Source organism: Lissotriton helveticus, chromosome 4_1, assembly GCF_964261635.1.
Source record: "Lissotriton helveticus chromosome 4_1, aLisHel1.1, whole genome shotgun sequence".
Classification (NCBI taxonomy): domain Eukaryota; kingdom Metazoa; phylum Chordata; class Amphibia; order Caudata; family Salamandridae; genus Lissotriton; species Lissotriton helveticus.
Window position 1 is genome coordinate 199,205,993 of NC_136063.1, and position 22,696 is coordinate 199,228,688.

At 44.6% G+C, this 22,696-nt stretch overlaps 1 protein-coding gene across 1 annotated transcript in view; it reads left to right on the plus strand.

The window, feature by feature from the left end:
• The window catches only part of LOC144827102 (uncharacterized), a 466,306-nt gene that overhangs the window by 442,313 nt on the left and 1,297 nt on the right, over window positions 1–22,696 (plus strand). Inside the window, exons 25-27 of the mRNA XM_078685542.1 lie at window positions 1,150–1,356; window positions 2,026–3,394; window positions 8,767–8,919. Coding sequence (XP_078541668.1) covers window positions 1,150–1,356; window positions 2,026–3,394; window positions 8,767–8,919 — 1,729 coding nt within the window. The remainder of the gene's footprint in view (window positions 1–1,149; window positions 1,357–2,025; window positions 3,395–8,766; window positions 8,920–22,696) is intronic.

Below are 22,696 nucleotides of genomic sequence, written 5' to 3' on the forward strand. Positions count from 1 at the left end.
GGACCCCTGCGCACTTCGGCGCGATTGCATAGTGACACACACTTGGTCGCTGGAACTAGTTGAAGCGCAAATGCAGTGACTCATTCAGCAGCCCAAAACAAAACGGGAGGCTGGGCATCTTTGACTTTCACGAGCGCAACCCCCGTGCTGTTCCTGTGACCAGGGGCTTCTGTCTCTTAATCTGCTGCTCTGATCGGTCTGTCACCTTTTAGACACACAAGAGGCATGTGCGCTCGCGTGGAAGCCCCGTCCGTTTGGCCCCGCCCACACGCTCGAGGAAGCCCCGCCCCCAAAATCCGCAAATCCGCTGAATCCGCGGATTTTGCGGATCCACGATCCGTGAATCCGCTGGATCCGCGAATCGTGGATCCGCAAAATCCGCCCATGCTTAATGCAAGTGCAATGTAGCCTGCTGGCCTCTAAATCGCCAGGCCCTATTATATACTAGTGCCTTATCAGTAGTTTTCTTTCTCTCGCCCTGTTATCTACTAGGGACTTATAGGGTAGGTCATGTCATTTATAAGTGTGCCTCAATATATGTGTGTGTGTTTAACATAGCACTGGCCCTTGGCCTATCCAGCAGAGCCCAGGGCACAGTCAGAAACAGCTACCATTAGTACCAGTCAGGACAAAAATTGGGGGATAACAGGCCATTAGGGTGACCTTCTAACACCCCTGTTTTGGTAGTTAAGGATATATGAACTGCTTCAGAAAAAAACATAACCTGAGCTTAAGTCTAAATAAGGCTGAGATTTTCATTGTATAAATATGGTCCCTCTTCTGGGTTTGATATCAGAGATGACCTGGAAGATACCCAATGGCTGAACAAAGACAAGGGGTTCACTGATTATGCTATGTTAGTGTATGTAACAACACTGTATTCATGTATTGCAGATGCAACTAAGTTCACTATTATGATTGGCAGGGATAAATAAATAAATAAAAATGTCTTTAATCAAATTACAAAAATGACTATGCCACCCACATGTGTGATGGCAGAGGCACCACCTCCATGCCACTAATGGATAGGCGGCTGGCCTGCAAAGCCTAACTCCCTTAGCAACCTAATTATACCCTTTGCTTTGTGCATGTGTAGGCTAATGTACTCTGGAAGCCAATTAATGTTTTATTTCTATTCAATTTGCACAGAACGGTTGGAGCCTGCTTCATTTGGCTGCAAAATCTGGTTTCCTGGCCACAGTGCGGTTTCTGGTGGAAAGTGGTGCGAATCCAACACTAGAGTGTAAAGATGGAAAAACCGCAATCCAGTACGCGGCATCCGAGAATCATCAAGAAGTGGTGAGCTTCCTTCTGAAGAAAAACGCTAGCACAGTGAAACTCACTGAAGATAGAAAGGTAAGGACAATATACGTAAAAAAGGCTACCTCATTTTCTTAAGCAAGAGGCCTATACACATACACATACATACATATGTATGTATGTATGTGTGTTTTCCGTATTTCTATAGCATGAACTTGGCCAAAAGGCAGCTGAGTCCTGTGCATTTTCAAATACAAGCATAAAGTCATTGTGTGATGGGCGAGGCAGCTGGATTGTGGACCTTTAATGCATTGTGATGTAGTATTCTTCAAAGAGCCGGTCTTAAACTTTTTCCTTAATTGGAGCAGTGTTGAGGTGGTCTTGATGGATACGGCGATGATGTTCTAGATCCTGGGTGCATAGAAGAAAAAGGCCTGCTGCCTTGTTTTTTCACTGTTTTTCACTGCAATCTGATGGTATCCTGGCTGCAGGTGTTATGAGAACAACCAGAGACGGTGTGCTGGTCTGCAAAATAAGAGGAGATGCTGCTTGTGCTGATCATGAAGGCTTTGTTAATCATGCTGCTGGTTTTGAAGCTAACGCTTGTAAACTAGAGGACCCAATGGGCAGGGGCGTAGCTTCGGAGGAGGGGTATTTGGGGTGTTACACCCCACTAATAAATGTATTTTCTGATGAACAGTTGGATGCAGGAACTTATACTGTATTAAAAGACAATATTTGTAATAACTGTTTCTGCACTTTCAGTTTATCTTTGATCTTATGGTCTGCGGGAAGCTGAACAACAATAACGTCATTGAGGAATTTGTTCTTCATTCCTCGGCTCCGTTGGATACAGCAGTCAAGCTTTCCCGCGCATTCTACATCACTTCACTTAAAGAAAAGGAGCGGGCTATGGACCTCCTCAATGCGGCTAAGTACAGTGAAAACATGGCAACAGAGCTCCTCACAGTGGCCTCTGGAAGCAAAAGTGCTGGCTACCTTCTCCAAGCTGTGAACAACAGGGGGACAACCATCCTGGACTCTCTGATTGAGTGTGAACAGAAGGATGTTGTTGCACATCCAGCTGTGCAGACATACCTGACAGAGGTCTGGTATGGCAGTCTGAGGTGGACAACATGGAAAATAGCCCTCTTGTTCATTGCCTTTTTGGTGTGTCCACTGGTGTGGCTTATCTTTTCACTGCCCCTGAAGCACAGGTTTAACAAAATCCCAATCATGAAATTTATGAGCCACTTGGCTTCTCATATATTCCTGCTGATACTGTTCATTCTCACCATCGTCTATCCTCCATTGAGCCCGGTTTACGAGGGATGTATGCTTCCTCACTGGAATGAATGGTTGTTGTTAGCTTGGCTCTCTGGGACGCTCGTCTCTGAGCTCACTCATCCAGGTGAACGAGCTGGGCTAGCATGGATCCGGGTCTTTGTTTTGGGATTTTCTGCCATTGCATTCTTCTGCCATTTGCTGGCTTTCTTGTTCATGGATACAGACCGCTTGCACTGCCTTTTTGCCAGGAATATTTTCCTTGGGGTGGCTATGACTCTGTCGTTTGTCCAGTTTTTGGAGTTCCTCACCTTCCACCACCTCTTCGGACCGTGGGCAATTATAATCAGGGATCTGATCAAAGATCTGGCGCGCTTTGCTGTTATCCTTGGCCTGTTCCATGTGGCTTTCACTATGCAGCTGTCAGCGGTATATCAACCAGTGTACCCAGAACCAAACCGAAACCTATCGATGACTAACGAAACCACTATAAGAAATGAGTCAGCTATTCAGGACCCTATTGACATCACTGTCGTATTATTCTTCTCACTCTTTGGCCTTGTGGAGCCGGAGTCATTGCCGTCTCTTGACAGGACTCCCCAGTTCACCTTTGTTATTGTTCGCTTTGTATTTGGAGTTTACCTGATAGTGACATTGATTGTTCTGATCAACCTGTTGATTGCCATGATGAGTGACACGTACCAGAGGATACAGGCCCAGTCTGACACAGAATGGAAGTTTGGGAGAGCCACGCTGATCAGGGAGATGACCAGGAAATCTGGAACACCATCTCCATTCAACCTCCTGACCAACTTTTTCTATTACATCAAACTACTTTGCAAGCATAAAGGTGGGTCCAGGTAGTTGTAGCAACACTTTTTTATTTGTTTGTTTTGGATGACTTTTTATGAGTAATGAGTATATGAAACATCTCTAGAAAGTGTTGCTCAGCTAGTGACTGGTGCAAAATACATACAAACTAGTATTTAGAAGTGAAAGTGATGGTGTTTTAGTTGATTTTGTCTGCCTTGTAGAAGCTAAATGTCAAGCTCTTCGGGGCTGAAAATGTAACTAGCCACATCTTCAACTAACTGGGCTGCATCACAGATTTTGCTTTGAGAAGGTGTGACTTACTCCTGTATAAGGCCTGGTTTATTTCTGAATTTCAAAAGTAAGCCACACATACTCCTTGGCTACACCTGGCTTACTCCTTTAAAGCACCTTAATATATTTACCTATCCACAGGGAGAACCTGTACTCTAATTTCTCAAAACTATTTGTGGTCATTAAGTGGAACTTAATGTACAGTGCTTTAAATAAAGATGTACCTGTTTGCTCCCTATAAGTGTCCGTACTCTCCCATTAAATGTATTGAAACAGTGCTGAGTAGTGCAGGTACTCTCCCTTCTAAATTAAAGAAGTGCAGGCACTCAGTACCGGATAGTACCAGCCAATTTAAAGCACTGACAATATACAAATCATGATTCGCAGAATTTGCAAATTTTTCCTACTACTGATTCAACTGACTACTGCCAAAAGTTACCAGTAATTCAGATGAGCGTCTGTAGTTGTAGCTTCGAAGTTTTGGTTAGGAATGTGGGAGCGAAGAGGGTAGGGTGTTAAGCATTGGGAAAGTGGTGAAGATATACTGTCATAAAATCTTACAAAGTCCTAACTTTGTGGTTATTTGCAAATATGCATTTTATACACACCTAGCCTTAGGGCTAAACTTTCTTTGTCGTAAAAGTAGAAATAGGGTGACTATGTCACAAATATCCTCTTATTTGTGGACAGGCGAAGGCTTTTCTTTATGTGTCTAAAGATTATCCATTTGGCGAATAAAAAGGGGGAAAGAGTATAACGTCTAAATGCTCATTTCCATTGTACATAACCCTTGGGATTCTCCACACTGTGGACGGACTGCCAACGTAAGTGTAGGGGAGTCCAGGGTACACTTGTGGAAATTCTCGAGGCATAGTCCTTTGCATCTTCTGAATCGGGCAATCAGTCTCCATGCTGTCCAAATCCTTGGTCCCACCACTGCAAGTACTATTGTGTAAGATAGTGAGTACCATTAATGATCATGCTTTACAATGACTTAATGGCTGGATGGCTGGACACTTGTTGATTTTGTGACTGGCAACAACAAGTCGTTCCAAGTAGTCTATCAAACAGTATGGCTCCTATCAAAGCACTGTATCAGTTCTCAGTTGGGCTGTTTTGAAGTATGTGGTGGGTTGTCAAAGGCTATCGTCTTTGACAAAACTGGATCTGGACCTAATGGAAGCAGCAGTGAGTGGAGGTTAAAGCATGGATTAGTCAACTATTTAATTTCAGGATCTCTACGAAACCTGCAACGGCCAGCAAGATGGTAGTTTCAGGAATCATCGGAAATCTACAATCGTGATCCAACAACAAATATTGTTCCATTTCTGTTATCCGACTTCAAATTTACTCAGCCAATGGCTATGACAATCAGCTACTGCATCGGTTTCCAGTTTATCCTGAGAAGACTGATACCTCCTCCACGTTGTGGAAAATATGTAGGGGCATGTTTACAATGGGATATCGCCACCAGAACGCCACTTTTTGCACCGTTCTGATGCGATCTCCCCTTCTCCTTATTTACAAAACAGTGTTAAGCCACTTAGCGTGGCTTAATGGCGCCTTGTAAATAAGGCCCCTTTTCACTCTTCACTTAGCATGAAAGGAGCATGCAATGGATGTTGCAGTGGGCTTTCGCTGCAACACCCATTGTTTTTTTACGCTGCCCCCATATTAACTAGGCTGGGGCAGCGCCAAAAACTAAGACCAGGGAATACCTGGTCTTAGAATGGCGATACGAGGAGAATTTATTGGCGCTGGCGCTAGGCAGCTTTATTAGTGCAAGGGGAAACACAGAGGTGCGGTGTATTTTTGTAAATACAGCACATCCCTGCATTTTAAAAATTTCCAAGTTCAGCATTACCAATTTTGGCATAACACTGCGCTCCAACATTTTGTTGCAAATATCCCAGTGACAACACAAGCCTCCTTCCTGATCTTTCCTTCTGACTATCACCAACGAGGTGGCAAAGTGTCTGCAGGGACGCCATAGATAATTAGATACATTTAACAAATGCCTAGTGCCTAATCTCGATTTGGCCACAAATAGGAGTTTGTACCTTAGACTGGTGTACCGACCCCATCGTAATCCGTTCCTTAAAGGTTTCTCACTTAGTTTTCAAACTCAAACTAAATATAGTTTCTAATACTTTAGGGAAACACCGTTTTTTGCAGCTCCTTACAGTTCTTACCTGAAAAGGGAAATCTGTTAGTCGTGCGCATAAAGAGAAAACACATATTGACAAGATACATTTCAGAAAGTAGTTCTTTAGTAAAGGTTAATATTAGAGGCATGGAAGTGGGGGTGAAGAGAGTGGAGAAGAGGGTCATAAGTGGAGAAGGGGGTGATGAGAATTTAGATTCAGGAAGTGTTTCACCACGAAATGTATGGTGGGGTACTCCCTTCACTCTAAACTTAGATGGAGGTGAGGACCTGTGGAAGAATTCAGAAGAAAACTGCATAAAAGGGTATGTTCCTAGAAGAGTGCTGTGCTCCTCAGAAGGAAAACAAGTGATTGTTCCCCGAGTAAAAAAAAGCCAACCTTTTCTTTTTTAGCGGCAAAAGCCTGCAATAACCTACCAGGGCATCTCAGGAATGTCACCAAGCTCCTCTCCTTTAGAAAGGGGCTGAAGACATGGCTATTCTCTGAATAAACATTCTACCTATGGAACCAGTGGGACAGCGCTCATCGCCAGGACACCCTTGGGAATAAGTGCTCTTTAACAGTTTGCGTGCTAGTGACGGAACCACTCCGTCACCAGCCATGGACGCGCTGTGCTAATGACGTAGTGGTTCCGTCACGGCCTGGCCGCCGCGCCTGCGTGCCATCAATTCCGCGCCTGCGCTGAGCGTTCTATTGAGTGGGCTGGGCCGTGACGGAACCACTCCGTCACAAGCACAGCGCGCCCGTGGCTCGTGATGGAGTGGTTCCGCCACGAGCATGGTGGCGCCGCGCGGCCCCCCCTACCCCCAGCGCAGCGGCGGAAGTACCGCCGCGGCCAAGGGGTTAAAAGCTTCAATAACATAACACAACATAACATAACATGAGCACAACAGAGCAGTACTAGTTGGAAGCAACAGTCAAGTGCAATATTTTGGGAAACAGTACACAAAGAAAAAAGAGCGTATAAAGTAGTGAACATTCTTGAAGTGGCATCAATTACTTCCTCCCATCTTCTGGTAACACTAATTACATATAGTGCCAGTTTCATTAGTAACCTTAAAATACAGCCCAAGTCCAGACATGGCTTCTTCTCTCCTGTGTAGACCAGCACCCAACAGAAGATCCACTCTTATGTCAACTGGTCCCTATTTGTTCCCTGGTGCGCGCTGTGGAAGCAGAGGTAGCGGGGACTCATGCTGGCAAAATGGGGAGCCGAAAGCTCCCTGCTTTCACTTTTTACAAAATGGCATAAAATGTCCAATATTTATTTTATTTTTGGGGGTCAGTTGAGCATTCTACATAATATGGTGAATGAGTGCCAGCCATGTATCTATACATAGTGCATGGATGGTCATTGGAATATTCCCAGTAGGACAGTAGTGAAGCAGCATTTAGTGGTAGAGATGGGAATTCTATAGAGAAGGCAGGCGGCCTCCAAAGAACGGTGGCGGCGGGGAAGGCAGGACGGGGTGTTGGTCGGCTACTAGCAGGGATACAGAGAAATCGTGAAAGTCTGGATTCAGGATCTGGTCTAGTTTTGATATCTATTCTCTGCGCAATCTATGTTCCTATTCAGATGTGCTTCAGGAGCCATAAACATCTGCATTTGCTCTGCTCCCTCTTCCTATTGCACTTTTTACCTATCATATGATAATGAGCATAAGTTGTGGATTTTGCCAAATACATTTTGTCTGGTTGCTTCTAATGGTGTGCTTAGTTGAATCAAGTGGCCTGAGTGGTTTTTGTGATGGAGAAGTTAAAAATGACATGCATGAGTGTCAAAAGCTTCATACTAAAAATCTAATTTTGAATATGGAGAGCATGGCATAAAATGATGAATAGGACTATTTTAGTGAACAACGTGACTTATTTACAAGGAAATTGTAGGGACACAGCGTTAAGCCAAGAGGGCTAACGCAGGTTTCTGACAGTTTCCAAAGGCAGGGATGCGCCGTATTTACAAGAATGTAGCACACCCATGTTTTTCCCCTAGCGCTGGTGTTAAATTTAGCTGCCTAGTGCCAACGCCTGCGTTGGGGGGAATGATTGTTTATGTGCAGGAAGGTGTCCCTTCCTGCACATAAACAATCAATAATGGCGATATGTAACTTCTATGTGTGCTGCTTTATGCAGCACACATAGAAGCTGCAAGTCGTCATTTTTTTAAAGATTGTTTATGTGCAGTAAGGGAAACCTTAGCTCTTCAGGCTAAACAGACCTGTGGACCCCCTCCCCGCCCCCCGTACCTTGAGACCCTCACGGGTGAGTAGCGCGCTTACAATTCCCCTGATTGATTGATGAACAATCACTAGAGGCGATTTGGTGTTTCAATGCAGCACACAAAGAAAGAGGAGAAATTAATATTTTATTCTCATTTCGCTAGGTTAAGACTAGGTTTTCCCTGGTCTTATTTTTGGTGCAGCCCCATATTTATGCTACCCTTATAAATAGGGGCCAGCGTCAGATAGCAATGGGTGTTGTGGCGGAACACCCATTGCCCGCCATTTTCACGCTAAGTGCTGCGTGCAAGGTGACCTTATTAAAAAGGCAGCATTAAGCCACGTTAAGTGGCTAACGCCACCTTGTAAATTAGGCAAAAGGCTTATCGCCACCAGAACTTTGCATAAAGTGACTTTCTGGTGACGATAAGTTCTTGTAAATATGCCCCTAGATGGCTCTCAACTGAAAAGTAGTGAGGGCAAGCAGCTCCAGTGGAAAGTAACATCCAGTCAGGTTTTCAGGCTATCCACAATGTATATGTATGATTACAATTTAAATATAACTAATTTGAATTTTTTACATATATTTTGCTCATTATGAATAACCCGGCTGGATTTTACAAATTGGTGGATCAAAGAGCCATCTCTTGCTAGAGATCTTGAGCCGGGGGCATCTGAGTTGTAGATATGAAATATTTTTTTGCCATGTGTAATTTGTTTGTGCTCCTTTGAAGGTAAGCTCTGCTCCACTGGAGGGAGAGGCCTGATACATGAAGAGGAGGATGTAGATGCCATGTCTGACACCCGCTCTATCGATCTGCTGGCTCACACATCTGGGGCCTGGATTAGGGCTCCTGCCAAGAGGAGGACTCAAGTATCCCCAGAAGGTAGCCACATTTAGCTGTGCTATGGTTTTCTGCAGATACAGTCTTTCATTTAGAACAATCCAGTATTTCGAGACATTCTTTCTTCAACTCTATATTGAACCCTAGATTTCTTTGCAACTTGATATCTGACTGCTACGTCAGTGGTCTAACCCCAAAGATTGGTATGGTCTAATTGCTCATATGTAATACTTATTGCAACCTTTGGCACATCATTCAATAACCGTTATAATTTATCAATGCCTGTGTTTTCACAGAACTAATGACATATACAGTAATGTGATTTGCACTGTTTGAACCGGCTAGGCACTTTGTTGTACCAAAGAAAAGATAATGTTCAATAGATCTTGCTCACTATAAAATTTCCATCTGTGCTTATGTGAGTGCACAGAACTTTTTAGGTCACGCCTGAGAGGGCGGGTGCGCTGTCGCTTATGAGATATTTTGTTAACTAATAAGGTCTTAGGGTCTGCCCAAGGCTTACCACTCTTTGGTTTCCGTGTTACTCTTACTTGCTGGCTGCTGATTGGTCAGTGCATGGCCATTTCACTCTCTCTGTGTTCGTTTCTTCCTTCCATGGAGCATTAACCATTGCTTCTTTTTGAGTAGTTTCCTTCTGCTGCTCACTCTGGGATTGAAGTACTTTTCTATGTGTTCTTCCCAGTCGTCCCTATTGTTGCTTATTCTCCCATCCCCTCACACACATCAGTATATGTAGCACCACCCTAACATGTCCACTATCCTACCACCACACGCCACTACCAAAGCCTTACTTCAAACTCCCTACCACCATCACACTACCCTACAGCCACCACACACCACTTTACCAAAACCTCCCTATCTCCACCATCATACCACCCCTACCGCACCTACCTACCACCATCACCACTAGGACCACCTAACCACGCCGACACCCTTCCAAAACCACCACTACTCTACCCTAACCCCCACCAACATCCTTACCACATCACCTTAACAACCAGTAACCTAACCACCTTAACCACCTTAGCAACCACCACCTGCACCACCACCCTACCACCTCCTCACCACCCTAACCACCCTAACCACCACCACAGTACCCCCACCATACTGCTACCACCACCACCCTACAGCAACCGCCCTACCAACACCACCCCATTTAAACTCCCTACTATACCCTACCCACCACCCTAACCACCACCGCCATCCTAAACACTACCACCTTAAAAGCCACCCTAACCATCACCAACCTACTATCCACCACCATGACTTTTGCCACCCTACCCTAACCACTACCACCCTTACAACGACCACCACCCTATCCTTACCACCACCAGTCTAACATAGCCACCACCCCCCTAATAACCACCACCACCACCCTACCCAAACCACTGCAGTCCTACAGACACCCACCGCACCACCTCCATCTGACCCTACCAACCGCCACTGCCACCCTACCCTAACCACTACCGACCTAGCCACCCCCTTCATCCTACCAATCAGCTCTACCATACCCACCCAAGCTACCACCCTAGCCAACACCATCACCAACCCCCACCACCACTACTACTCTACCAGCACCACCATACCACTAACCTAATAATCATCCTAACTGTAACGACCACCCTATCCAGCATCACCCTAACCAGCCTACCACCACTCTACTAAAACCACCCCACAACCCTACTACCACCACTATACAACCACCACCCCTATCACAACTCTGCCAGCAACACTAACCACAACCACCACCCTATTCTCACTAACACCACCCTATTCTTCCTTCTCCACCCCTACTCTAAACAAAACCACCTACGCTACATGCCACCCCTCTACCCTAACCACCACCACCCTAACCACCACCACCACAACCCTTCTAACCACTAATACCTTCACCACCCTCACCGCCACCAACCTACTACCACCCTTACTACTGCCTCCACAACCACCTGCCCTCATCACCACCCTCACCACCACTCTCACCTCCACCCTCCCACAACCCTACTCCCACTCCCCTCACCATCACCACCTTCACCACCCTCACCACCACCCTAACCACCACTGCCATCCTACCACCACTCTCACAACTCCTCACCACCCTACCCAGCATCATCCTAACCAGCCTACCACCACTCTGCCAAAACCACCTCACAACCCAACTACCACCCTAACCACAACCACCACCCCCCTATTCTCACTAACATCACCCTATTCTTCCTTCTCCACCCCATACTTTAACCAACACCACCTATGCTACCTGCCACCACTATACCCTAACCACCACCACCCTAACCATCACCACAACCCTTCAAACCACTAATACGTCCACCACCCTCACCACCATCAACCTACCACCACCCTTACTACCACCTTCACAACCACCCCCTCGTCACCACCCTCACCATCATTCTAACCTCCACCCTCCCACCACCCTACTACCACTGCCCTCACCATCACCACCCTCACCACCACCCTAACCACCACTGTCATCCTACCACCCCTCTCACCCTAACAACTCACCAGCCTTACCACCACCACCTCACCACCACCCTCAGCACCACCACCCTCAGCACCACCACACTAACCTCCCTAGCCTAACTACCACCACCCTTTAACTCAACATGACTCTAAATCCCTGTAAACGATCATCATTTTTAACAACTATTTTCAGCTTGTTACTTGATTACTCTTGAATAACTTGTTCTCGTGTAAAACTATGCACCTAGGTGTCCAGTAAACCTAATTCATAGGAAAGATTAGGAAACATTTACACTCCATCTACAGTTATCTATCAGCCTGTCGGCCTTATCAATGGAAATCAATAGGTGAATGTTGAGAAGAAAGTCTATGATAGAGTGTTGTGAACCCTAGGGTGAGTGCTTGCTGGCAGAGTCATGTTTGTCTAAACTTCATATTGTATTACCTACTTGTAGGTTTCAATTTCTGTGCAGTGGTAATAAGAATATGTTGTGTTCATCACATTATGTGATACGCTTTAAATAAAGCAGCCAATAAAAGTAGTCAATCGTGCTTCGAAGACTGGTTGTGTGGGCTTCCCTTCCTCTTCTTGTGTTGGTCCCTCCCTGGAGCATGGCTTCATACATGGGCCTTTCCACTGCTTTCCTTTTTTTCTTTTTGGTTAAGCATTCCATAGGAGTGCATGTGTTTTCAGCAGTCTCCATTGTGTACTTCTCTTCGCCTCTCCACTGCACCCCATGCAGATCTTGGCTTTGTGCTTCTCCCCCACGCCCCTCTGTGTCATGCTTGCTCTTATGTGCTCCTCGTCCCACATTACTTTCTCACAGATATGCTTCTCCCCCTGATCCATGTTGCTGTCTCTCGCCTGAGTTGTATACTTCTTACAGCACCCTATGTGATGGTTCTGACACTAACTCTGTGATCCTTCTCTCCAGCTACGCTCTCCGTGTTTCTTCCAACCCCACTTTCTTTGTTGCTTCACTTTTTTTTATTTACCAATCCAACTTGGATCATCTTCTTCTTTAGTCATGCTGCATAGAAACCCTAAAAACCATTGGCTTTGGCAATAGTTCACAAAGTTGAGACCTATTGGCTTTGTTAATGCTTATTGGCTTTTCTGCACCACCCCTTAGAGATGCACCAAGAACTGAGGACTCTATTCCGGCTTTTATCTCATGTACGTCTATAAATTGACCTAACACTTCAACCTGCACAGTACATACTCGTAAAATCATTGTGACTTTTCCAAGCAGGATTGTCTATCTTAAGCAGATATCAATTTTAATAAAAATGCACATTTGATTGGGTTACAGCATGTCAGCTTCTACCTTTCAGTTCTACTTTTAAAAGCACATGAAATAAAATACCCTTTCTTATTGCTGTACTTTGAATACCTTTGTGTTGGAGAGAGCTGTCTATATACCCTCGATAACTTTCAGGATAAGTATATGTAAGTATTTTTAATATCTCCTTCGTGGCAGCTTTGATTTACATGAACATTAAAAGTAACATGTACTTTTCAATGATGGATTCTAACCCCAATGTTGATGGATGAGATTTGGCTTTGAAATTACATTTTAGTAGAGGATAAAATGTACATTTATTTGTTTGTTCTAATACGCAAAAAAATCTCGTCTTGACCCTCTCTAAGGTGTGCCATTAGATTTTAAGTAGCTAAATAGTGATTTCTATGAATCACCGGGGCAGCCATGCAAGCTCTAAGTAAAACGTGTAGGCCCCTTCCTCTAGTATGGTGGTAATGGCATGCATGGTAATGTCATACAACGTTTTAAAAGAAATTGAAAGACTTGACCTTAGTTTGAACCAGATGAAGAAACCCTTCTTATACTAGATGTGGAATTACTACACACTAACACACCCCAAAAATCCACACTAGAGGTAGAAGAACAACTACTGATGTTTAGAAAGGAAAATTAGATGATGCCTGCTGATTTTATATTAGATTGCGCGCTTATGGTTTTAACCAGAAGTGTGTTTAATACGAAACGCACTATTTTTTAACAACCCAGGGTACCTCCTTGGGGAGTACCTGTGGACCCAGTCTGGCCTGTCAGCGTGCACTTTTTTAAAAACCCAATTCATCTACAGTGAAGATATTCCTTTGGTAAACCAGATGAAACTGTGGAAGAGGTACTTCGATGATGATGTCCTGGTTATTTGGAGAGACACTAAGGAGGAAGTTCTTGAGTTTAATGCATGGGTGGGCAGTCTCAGTCTTTTTCTCAGATAACCATGAACATGAGTAAGAATGAGATACAATTTTTTTATCTTAGGATATACCCGGAAGATGGGATCCTAAAAATCGAGGTCTACTACAAACCCATGGATAAAAGCAGTCTGGTACACTTAAAGAGGTTTCGTCCACAGTCCCGTTGAGAGAGTCTACAGATAGGACAGTTTCTGAGACTAAGAGGAAACTGCATGGAGTTGAAAACATATCAAGAACATGCCAAAAAACTAAGTAACAGACTTAGAGAAACAAGAGTTTTCATCCACAGTCCCTTTGAGAGAGTCTACAGATAGGACAGTTCCTGAGACTAAGAGGAAACTACTTGGAGTTGAAAACATATCAAGAACATGTCAAAAAACTAAGTAACACACTTAGAGAAAAAAACTACCCAGAGAGAATCATCACAAGACTAAAAAAGAGGGCAAGGAACAATGACAGAGGCCCTACTGGGCACTTACAAAAAAACATGGAAACCTAGAGCCATCTGTGTGACAACATTTTGCCCCAGCTCTAATTCAGTAACAAAACTGATTAAGAAAAACTGGAGTATACTAAATTCAGGTATTCTGAAGATAGAACAACTGATGTTTTCATTCAAGAGAAGTCAGAACCTTCGTGATGCACTGGTGGACACTCGCCCCAAAAAACTAACTGCAGAAACACAACTGACGTTATGCAACATCCCCACCCCCAAAGGCCACCAACAATGTGGGAACTGTCGAGTTTGTCAGTTTATAAAAAAATGCAAGTCAATAGACCTGGCTTTAACGACACCATGGGAGCTAAACCATCCAATAAATTGCAGTTCTAGCAATGTTATCTATGTCCTGACATGTCCCTGCAACCTCTTATACCTAGACATGACGACGATGAAAGTTCATGTACCAATAACACAACACCGAAGCACAATAAGATCCAAAAAAGACAATACCAAACTTACCAAAAAAGTCACTGACAATAAACACACTGCGGACAACATTGAATGGTATGTAATCTAAAAACTTGATCGGGGACATGCCAATATGAACAATTCTCTCCTAAAATAGGACAGGGTTGGATGTTTATATTAAACACGGACACCAGGGTACTCCGTGATAATATCTCCTGGGGGTCTCTTGGGAGGAAAATAATTTTGAGTGTGTAAGACTGTTGATCCTAAGTCTTTTATCGTTTAGATACGGGTCCACAATAAAAGTACCCGCACTCCATAAGGGACACATTTCTCATTCTGCACAATATGACACATTATATAGTGTTTGTATCCATAGTTTTTTTGTTTTAAATGAAAGAAAAAATAAATGTTTTCCCGCAAAATAAAAAACGGCATGCCTAAGCAGTGAGATATAACTCCCAGTAGTCTTTGTGGGTATACAAGATTATGCATATAATTATTTTGAATTCTTCATTAGAAATTTGTGTGCACCAGCAATTCCTATACTAGTGCTGTGTAGAGTTGAGTGCATCTGCATGTCATCATTAGAATGTTAGCTATGTTGCTAGGATAGAATGTTAGCTTTTGATTATAGGAGTTGATCTTTGAGCTGTGAAGCTGTGCTGGAGGTATCTGCCTTGATTCTCAAATAAAGCTATTTGATGTTCATCAAATTGACTGGAAATTGGATCTTTACATGCACCCATATAATTCTATATACTATATTCGCTATAAGCAAGGAATAAAAATGTTCCTCCAATATAATCCCCACTCCAATAACTTCTGTACTTGCTACAAGTGAAGAATAAAGACGTACAACACCGTATATTAGTGGGTACTATCATTAACAGTAATAAGACCCTCCTGATAAATAAAAAATGGGCAATCTCTATTTGGGAACTATGTTTTCCAAGACACTCTACAAAGAACAACGTGGGTCGCGAAGACGTCACACATGCGTCTTTAGCCACGCCCCAACCGGTATCAGCACATGCACCTAATTGGAAAAAACAAAATGCCTTACTCAATAGGCTGGCACATAACACAGAACTCGCGCTGGGCTAATAGATGAGGGCCACAGAGTGAGTAGCCGACCCCCACTAGCAGGGGGGGCTCCTCCATGTGGGCGGAAGAGCATCGCCCCACTGCTTTGTTACTAACCCTGGGCGTAGTTCACGTAGCAGTGCTACGCGTAGCTATGCGAAGTGCACTTCGCACTACGTGAGCTACACGTAGCTACGCGAACTGCATAGTGCACTGTGCAAAATGCTGTTCGCACTGATTGCACAGTGCCGGATGCTTGTCCGCCCTGTGCAATCAGTGCAAACCGCATCTTGCACAGTGCAAGCGGCCGTTTTCCGCAGCTCGATTAGCCTTCTACTTGAGGGGAAGCTTTCTCAACGCGGACTGGTAGCTTCTCATCGCGAGCAGTCGTGAGCATACGCGACCACTCGCAATGAGAAACCTGACCTCCCCGTGTTGAGAATCTCACCGGGAGGTTTATTTTCCACGCTCGCGATCGTCAACTTGATGTTGCTGATCGCGAACGAGGAAAAAGTCTCGCCGGGATGTCATTTTGCTCACTCGCGGTCTCAAACTTGACGTTGAGGATCACGAGCAAGCAAAAAATGACCACTATGCTATGTGTGTTTGCACTGTGCTATGTGCAATTTGAGTAGTGCGAAGTAGCGCAAACTTCGCAAACAATGTGAGCGTAGCGTAGTACTTCGCCCAGGGTTATTTGTTACAGTGCGAGATGCAGAAACATAAAATGGTATTATAAATACCATTTTATGTTTCTGCCTCTTGCACTGCGACAAAGCAGAAGGGTTTGGTTGGGGGCGAGTGGGTGGTCCTAATCTAGGGAAGGGGATTAGAGTCTTGCCCACTCTGAGGGCGCTGACTGTTTGGTCGGCCATACGGCCGACTAAACCAGTTATACGCACTCTCCCTTTTCTCCATGTAGGCTGCATGCATGCAGCCTACACAGAGAAAATGGCCTCCCCATAGACGCCTGTGTGGGTGGTGTCCCAGCTAATCACAACGCTGCCATTGCAGCATTGTGATTGGCTTAGGGGTGGGGAGGAAGGCTCCCTGCTTCATGTGAGGAGCAGAGATGATGCAGGACGAAGCAAGATCAGACCTGGTCAGTGAAAATAAGTTTACTATATTTTTTAATATTTGACCCCGACCCCACCCACCCGCAAGTCATGCCGACCGCGACTGCCCACCAGGTGTCCCGAATTGAGGAATCAGCCGAGGAAACTAATTCGCAGGTGCTGCTGAAACACACCCCTCTTAAAGTGTCATCAACAACGGAATAAAAGCGTTGTCATTGAGAATGCACCCTCCTATCACATAGCTGTTGCTGGAGGCAGGGTAAGAATACTGAGAGCTAATCTCCTTGACAAAGTAAGTGACAAGTGAAAAGTTAAAAGTAAAAAAAAAATATCCTGATTTAGATACTTTAAGATAAGGTTATTGTTACACATTGTAGAACTTACTATTATATTTGCAAAGCGGCGACTTTAGCTAGATACTTCACAATGAAGCATGACAAGGTTCACCAGGCACTATTGTGCACCAGTGTTTTACTCATCACAAGGAGAGTAAACCCAACTAGGAACGTGAGTCTTTCTTTACGGTGGCATATATCTAACATGTATATTCTTCAGAGTGTGACAACAGGAGTCACCCACCCTCCAATAGACCATGAGGCACAGTGCCTTGCTGGGCAAGGTAAGGTCACAGCTAGCCATGGAAATGTGCACGTCTTTTATGCTCATGTGGGTTATATCACTTATTTGTACATGCAGAATGTCTTTGTGTGTAGTGTCACGTGTGTGACGATTATGTATCCATCCATGCTTTTAAATATTATAAACTTTACCACTAGACTTAGATGCAGTTCATGAATTACGATATTTTTCTACGCCAATGCTGCTGCATTCTTTTTACTCATATCAGGTCAATTTACCTGTGACTTGGATACTATCATTGCAACTAGTATAGGGATCCATACATCCGCCCTGATGAATACTGCAGACCAAGTTGGACTGCCAAAGGACAGAAACATGTTGTCACCTCGTAAGGACAATGGTACCCAGTAATGTCCTCTGAATATAGTTTTTAATGTATTTATATATGCCCAGAGTGCCATCTAATAAAGGAGTCTTTGTGGTTTACTCTGGGGTATTTTTAGCTTCATTAACTGAACCCCAGGTATTTATGCAGACAAAATAATTTCTAAGAACTCCCCTAAGATAGTCCCACTTGAGGTAGAGTTCGCCTGATAGTACCATCTAACCGCAGTGGACTTGCCAGGATCTACAGTAGGAATTTAGGCTAGGTAGACAGAATCTCTCTAGAGAGGCACAAAATGTAAGTGGCATTCTGACAGCCTACTATGTACTTAGAAAATGTCATACAATGCACATACGTTATCTTAAATCCTATACGGTCCACAAGAGTCTTTAAGATGCCTTTCATCCTCGGCTAGTACCACTATCACAGGTTTGTTTTAGTATGACTTACACAAAGCCACCAACAATCAAAGAACAGATATATATTGACATGAATAGATAACCCGAAATGTTTTAGTATAATTAAGGAGGGCTCATACCTGGGTAACAAAGGTGGTACTAATGCTTTAGTCATGTCATAATATTGAGAGGTGCAAGGACGATGTTCATTGAAGAATGTGAGTAATAAGGGATGCAGCTAGAATTGTGGGCCAATTATGTAAACCATTTTGGGTATAATGGAGAGTGCTTGGGAGTTGTTGTGTCCTGCTACTCGTAGCAAATGTAAACCATTGAGTACTGGAGTGTTTTGGTCTATTCTCTGAGATGTAAAAAGATGTCTTTTCATGGATATGACAGGTGTAATTGTGTAAACAGTGGATAATGGAAAACAGAGGAGAAGGAGTGGTGGGAAATGTAGTGGAGGTGGTGGTGACACCTACATCAAAGGATGTATGACGTTATAACGCATACTTTTACTCCGCAGACCATTACAACGCGCCTTTTACTCCGCATACCGTTACAACGCATAGCGCCTTGGGGCGCTGGATAGTGGTAAGTATAATTTACTATTCTAACTCCAGTCCCCGTGGACCCTAGGGAAGGTGTTGGATAGTAAATTATACTTATTACCTATCCTAGAGCGCCCCCCAGCGCAATGCGTTGTAATGGTATGCGGAGTAATGGTCGCGTTGTAATGGGTCTGCGGAGTAAAAGATCCGTTGTAACGGGTGTATACCACATCAAAGGACGACTCATAATATAGATTTTAGTCTTGGTGGGGAAAGAGAAGAGTAGGTCCTAAAATCTAGTCTCTGTGGTATGCACTGGTTCTATGAACAGAGTTAGATTGGTTGTTGGCCACTGCAAATATGTCAGAGTTAGGGTTTGAAGGTGAGGTAAACTTGATGGCTGTTGCAAAGTTGAGCATGTAACTAAGATTGTTTTTTAATGGAAATCTTTATTTTATAAACGTAACAATCGACAATAAAATCAGATATATTTTCATTGAGTACTCACTACCCTCCAGCCCAGCAACATTCCAGCCCAGCGCCATTCCAATGTGTTATACATAAAGGAGTAGTACAACCAATCACTGGACATTCACACAGCAGTAAGCAATGACAAAAACCATGGGGCCGATTAGGATGGCGGACGGACATCCCAGAGGTGGAGGGACCGTCCGCATGGGCTGCGGCGGTCCCTCCGTGCAAATTAGGATGTGACCGCCACCCTGGCGGTCACATCCTGGATATTTAACATTGCGGCGGGTGCTGCTTCAAGCAGCACCCGCCGCAATGTTAAAAAGTGCATGTTTAACATTTACATGCACAAAGCGGCAGGCACCGCGCGGTGCCTGCCGCTTTGTGCATGTAAATGCTGGGGGGTACCATAGGTACCCCCCATGTGCACCCCCCACCCGCCTACACCCTGGGGGCCCGCAACGGGCCCCCAAAATCAAAAGTACACATGCTTTTCCACGGCGGAAAAACCGCCGCGGAAAAGCATGTTTACAAATGTTTCCTAATTTGGCTGGCGGTGTCTGATAGACACTGCCAGCCAAATGAGAGCTTTTTCGCCGTGGTTGTAATCCGACCGCGGCGGAAAAGCAGCGGACAGAAACCAAGACCCACCAGCCATCGTAATGCGGCGGTGGGTCTTTGGTGACTCCGCAGAGGATTTTCCGCCTCCTCCGGGCCGGAGGTGGCTTCCGCCGGCCCGGAGGAGGCGGAAAATCCTCCATCCTAATCGGCCCCCATGTGTCTTGGTATGGCAAACAGCATCATGTTGTGACCACATATTGCATAACAGCATATAGTATGCTAGTGTAGTCTCCACTTCCCAGTAATGGCACTAGCATTCTGAAAAATGAGTCTATGTACTGGGAATAATCCAGCCAGGGACCCAAAATCCACTTGTATATTTGTGGGAGTCCTCTGGCCCTATAAACCTCTTGTTCCATGAGTGTTCAGTGATCCGTTTCCCTCCTCCATACCATGATGGTCAGGGTCTCTCTGGAGTTCCGCTGATGGGCCATGTCCGCTTAGCCACAACGCTGCCCACTCCCATCAATAAACAATTATAGTTTGGCCCACCTTCTTCTTTCAACAAACCCAATAAGGCCAGCCTAGCATGTAGGCAAACTGACCTTCTTACTCCTGCTGCAAGGGTCCCCCACTCGCCGCCCGAACTGTTTAATGGCAGGACAATGCCATGTCATATATAGGAGTGTGTCCATGCCGTAAGTGCAGCAGGCATAACTAGGTTCCAGTCGCCTACCCAGTCATAAGGGTGTGAAGTAAACCATGTGGAGGTATTTCATTAATTTGGATCAATTGAAGATGGGCAGCGATAGGTAGGTCCATTCTCACCTTTCTCCACTCATCGTCAACCAGGTCCCAAACATAGTCCTGCCACTTGATGCACAAGACTTCCAGGTGATCAGGTACATGCACTTATAAATAGCTGTAAACTCTAGTGATGCTGTGCTATCCCATTGGTCCTAGCATTAGCTACGCCTCCATAGAACGAAATCTTGGTACAGTCTCTGATGCGCCGCTTAGAGAGGCGAGCAGGCTCTTCACCTGTAGAAAATAGAAGAAGTGAGAATGATGTAGCTTGAATTCGGCATTGTAGGATTTCATATGTTTCTGGGCCATACAGCTCCCAACCATGAGAGGTCAATTAAGTCATATCTCCTGAAGTCTCTGGCTCTGCTAGCACTGGGAGCCAATCTCCTGCCCACAGAGGGATCTCTCAGTCAATATCTTTAAGTGCACTTTGCCATGCCCATAACATTGTTTTAGTAGCGTTGGGCAAGTTGGGCTGGATCATAGTGTTATATATGTGATGCAGGCCTCCCCTCGTCCAGAACCAGACCAATTCCAGGCGAAGTCCTGGACTCTGAAGACCCAATCATTATTAATGATCATGTGTGTCACCCAGTAATATAATAGGATATTTGTTGCCCCCATTCCTCCAGCGTACAGGTGGAAGGAGCATTTAGCTAAAGACATCCTAGGCTGCTTACCTGCCCTCAAGAACACCCTGTGGAAAGTCTGCAGCCTTTTAAAAGTTTGAGGCGGAATCTCTTTAGGAGAGTTTTGAAATATTTTAGAGCCACCAGGGAAGTTTATTCTTCTTGCATATAATGATCCACCCAGGAATGGATAGAGGCAGGGAGCCCCTTTTCTTTGAATTTGTGTTAGTGCTGTTGAGGAAGAGAGTTTTGTTATTGTCCCAGTAAGGTTGTGATGTTAGTGACACATACATACACAGCTATTTGAATGTGTCATGACATCGCTACAGCTGTGTAAGTCTTCCCAAGTTAATAATTTCACCCTTAATAGGGTCTATCAAGGATCTGGACCTGCTTTCAACTAGCCCAGAGGCAATGCCCAGAGGCAATGCCAAGGATGATCATGTTTCTGTCTCCTGATGTTGCAGGGTTGTGAGGGTACAGCTGCACATCATCTGCGTATAGTGATATGCAGTCTTCAAGCCCATCCCCCCACCGAAAGCCCCAATATCTGTGGATCCATTCAGCCAGAGGTTCTAATATTTGGGCGAACAGCAAAGGTGAGAGGGGCACCCCTGCATTTTGCTCCTCTTGATAGGGAAGCAGTATACCAATGCATTGTTTACTCACACTCGTGCCAACCGGGTCCTATGTGGGTCTTGACAAACCGCAAAAACTGTGGTTGAAATTCATGGTATCTAGAACTTGAAAAAGGAAGCTCCAACTAATAGACTCAAATGTTTTCCAAACATTGATAATTATGCGGTCATTTTTAGAGAGGTGGCGCCCCAAAAACAATGCACAACAATTTATATATAAACTGGTATACAAGAGTGCAGTGCCAATGAGGTGGGGAGAACCACCCTACTCCCTAACATGTGGTCAAAGACAACATAACAAAATACAAGCTGACCCCCAGCACATGCGAACATATAATGTCAACAAGCAATCAAAGAATAACAGTAGTCTTCTTCTTTCTTATACTTTATTGATCCTTTGTCCAATTGTAGGACTCTTTAGCCTCAAAAAGCCAACACGTGTTTCGACGCTCTTGAAGCAAATTATACAGCGACTTCCTCAGGGCTAAAAGAAGTACAGATATGAAAACCCAGTGTAATGTAGTATATTGTATTTGTATATCCTTATTATCCCCATATTGTGGCTTTGGTGTTACTTGCTTACTTACGGTGTTGTAAGAGAATATCCTGTTCATAGTCCTGGTTATTCATTATCACAATGTTACCACCTTTATCAGCCTCTCGTATAGTAATGTCACTATCCGTCATTAATATTTTTAATGCCTCACGTTCGTTCTTAGTAAGGTTATCAGCCTTATTATAAGACAATCTCCACAAACATGACACAAAGTGCTTGTAAATCTGGGTCCCAATATACACAAAAGAGGGGAAACATCATTTACCACGAAGGCATTACCACTACTAACATTTACCACGTGACACTTACCACGCAGGGTGCCTTCCACGCAGGGTGCCTTCCACGACGTCTTTACCACGGGCTGGGGGGGAGATGTGGTATTCCTTCGAGTCGTTCTGCGTGGGCTTGGGGGGCAGAGGGGGGCTGGGGGGGGTCTCCCCCCCCAA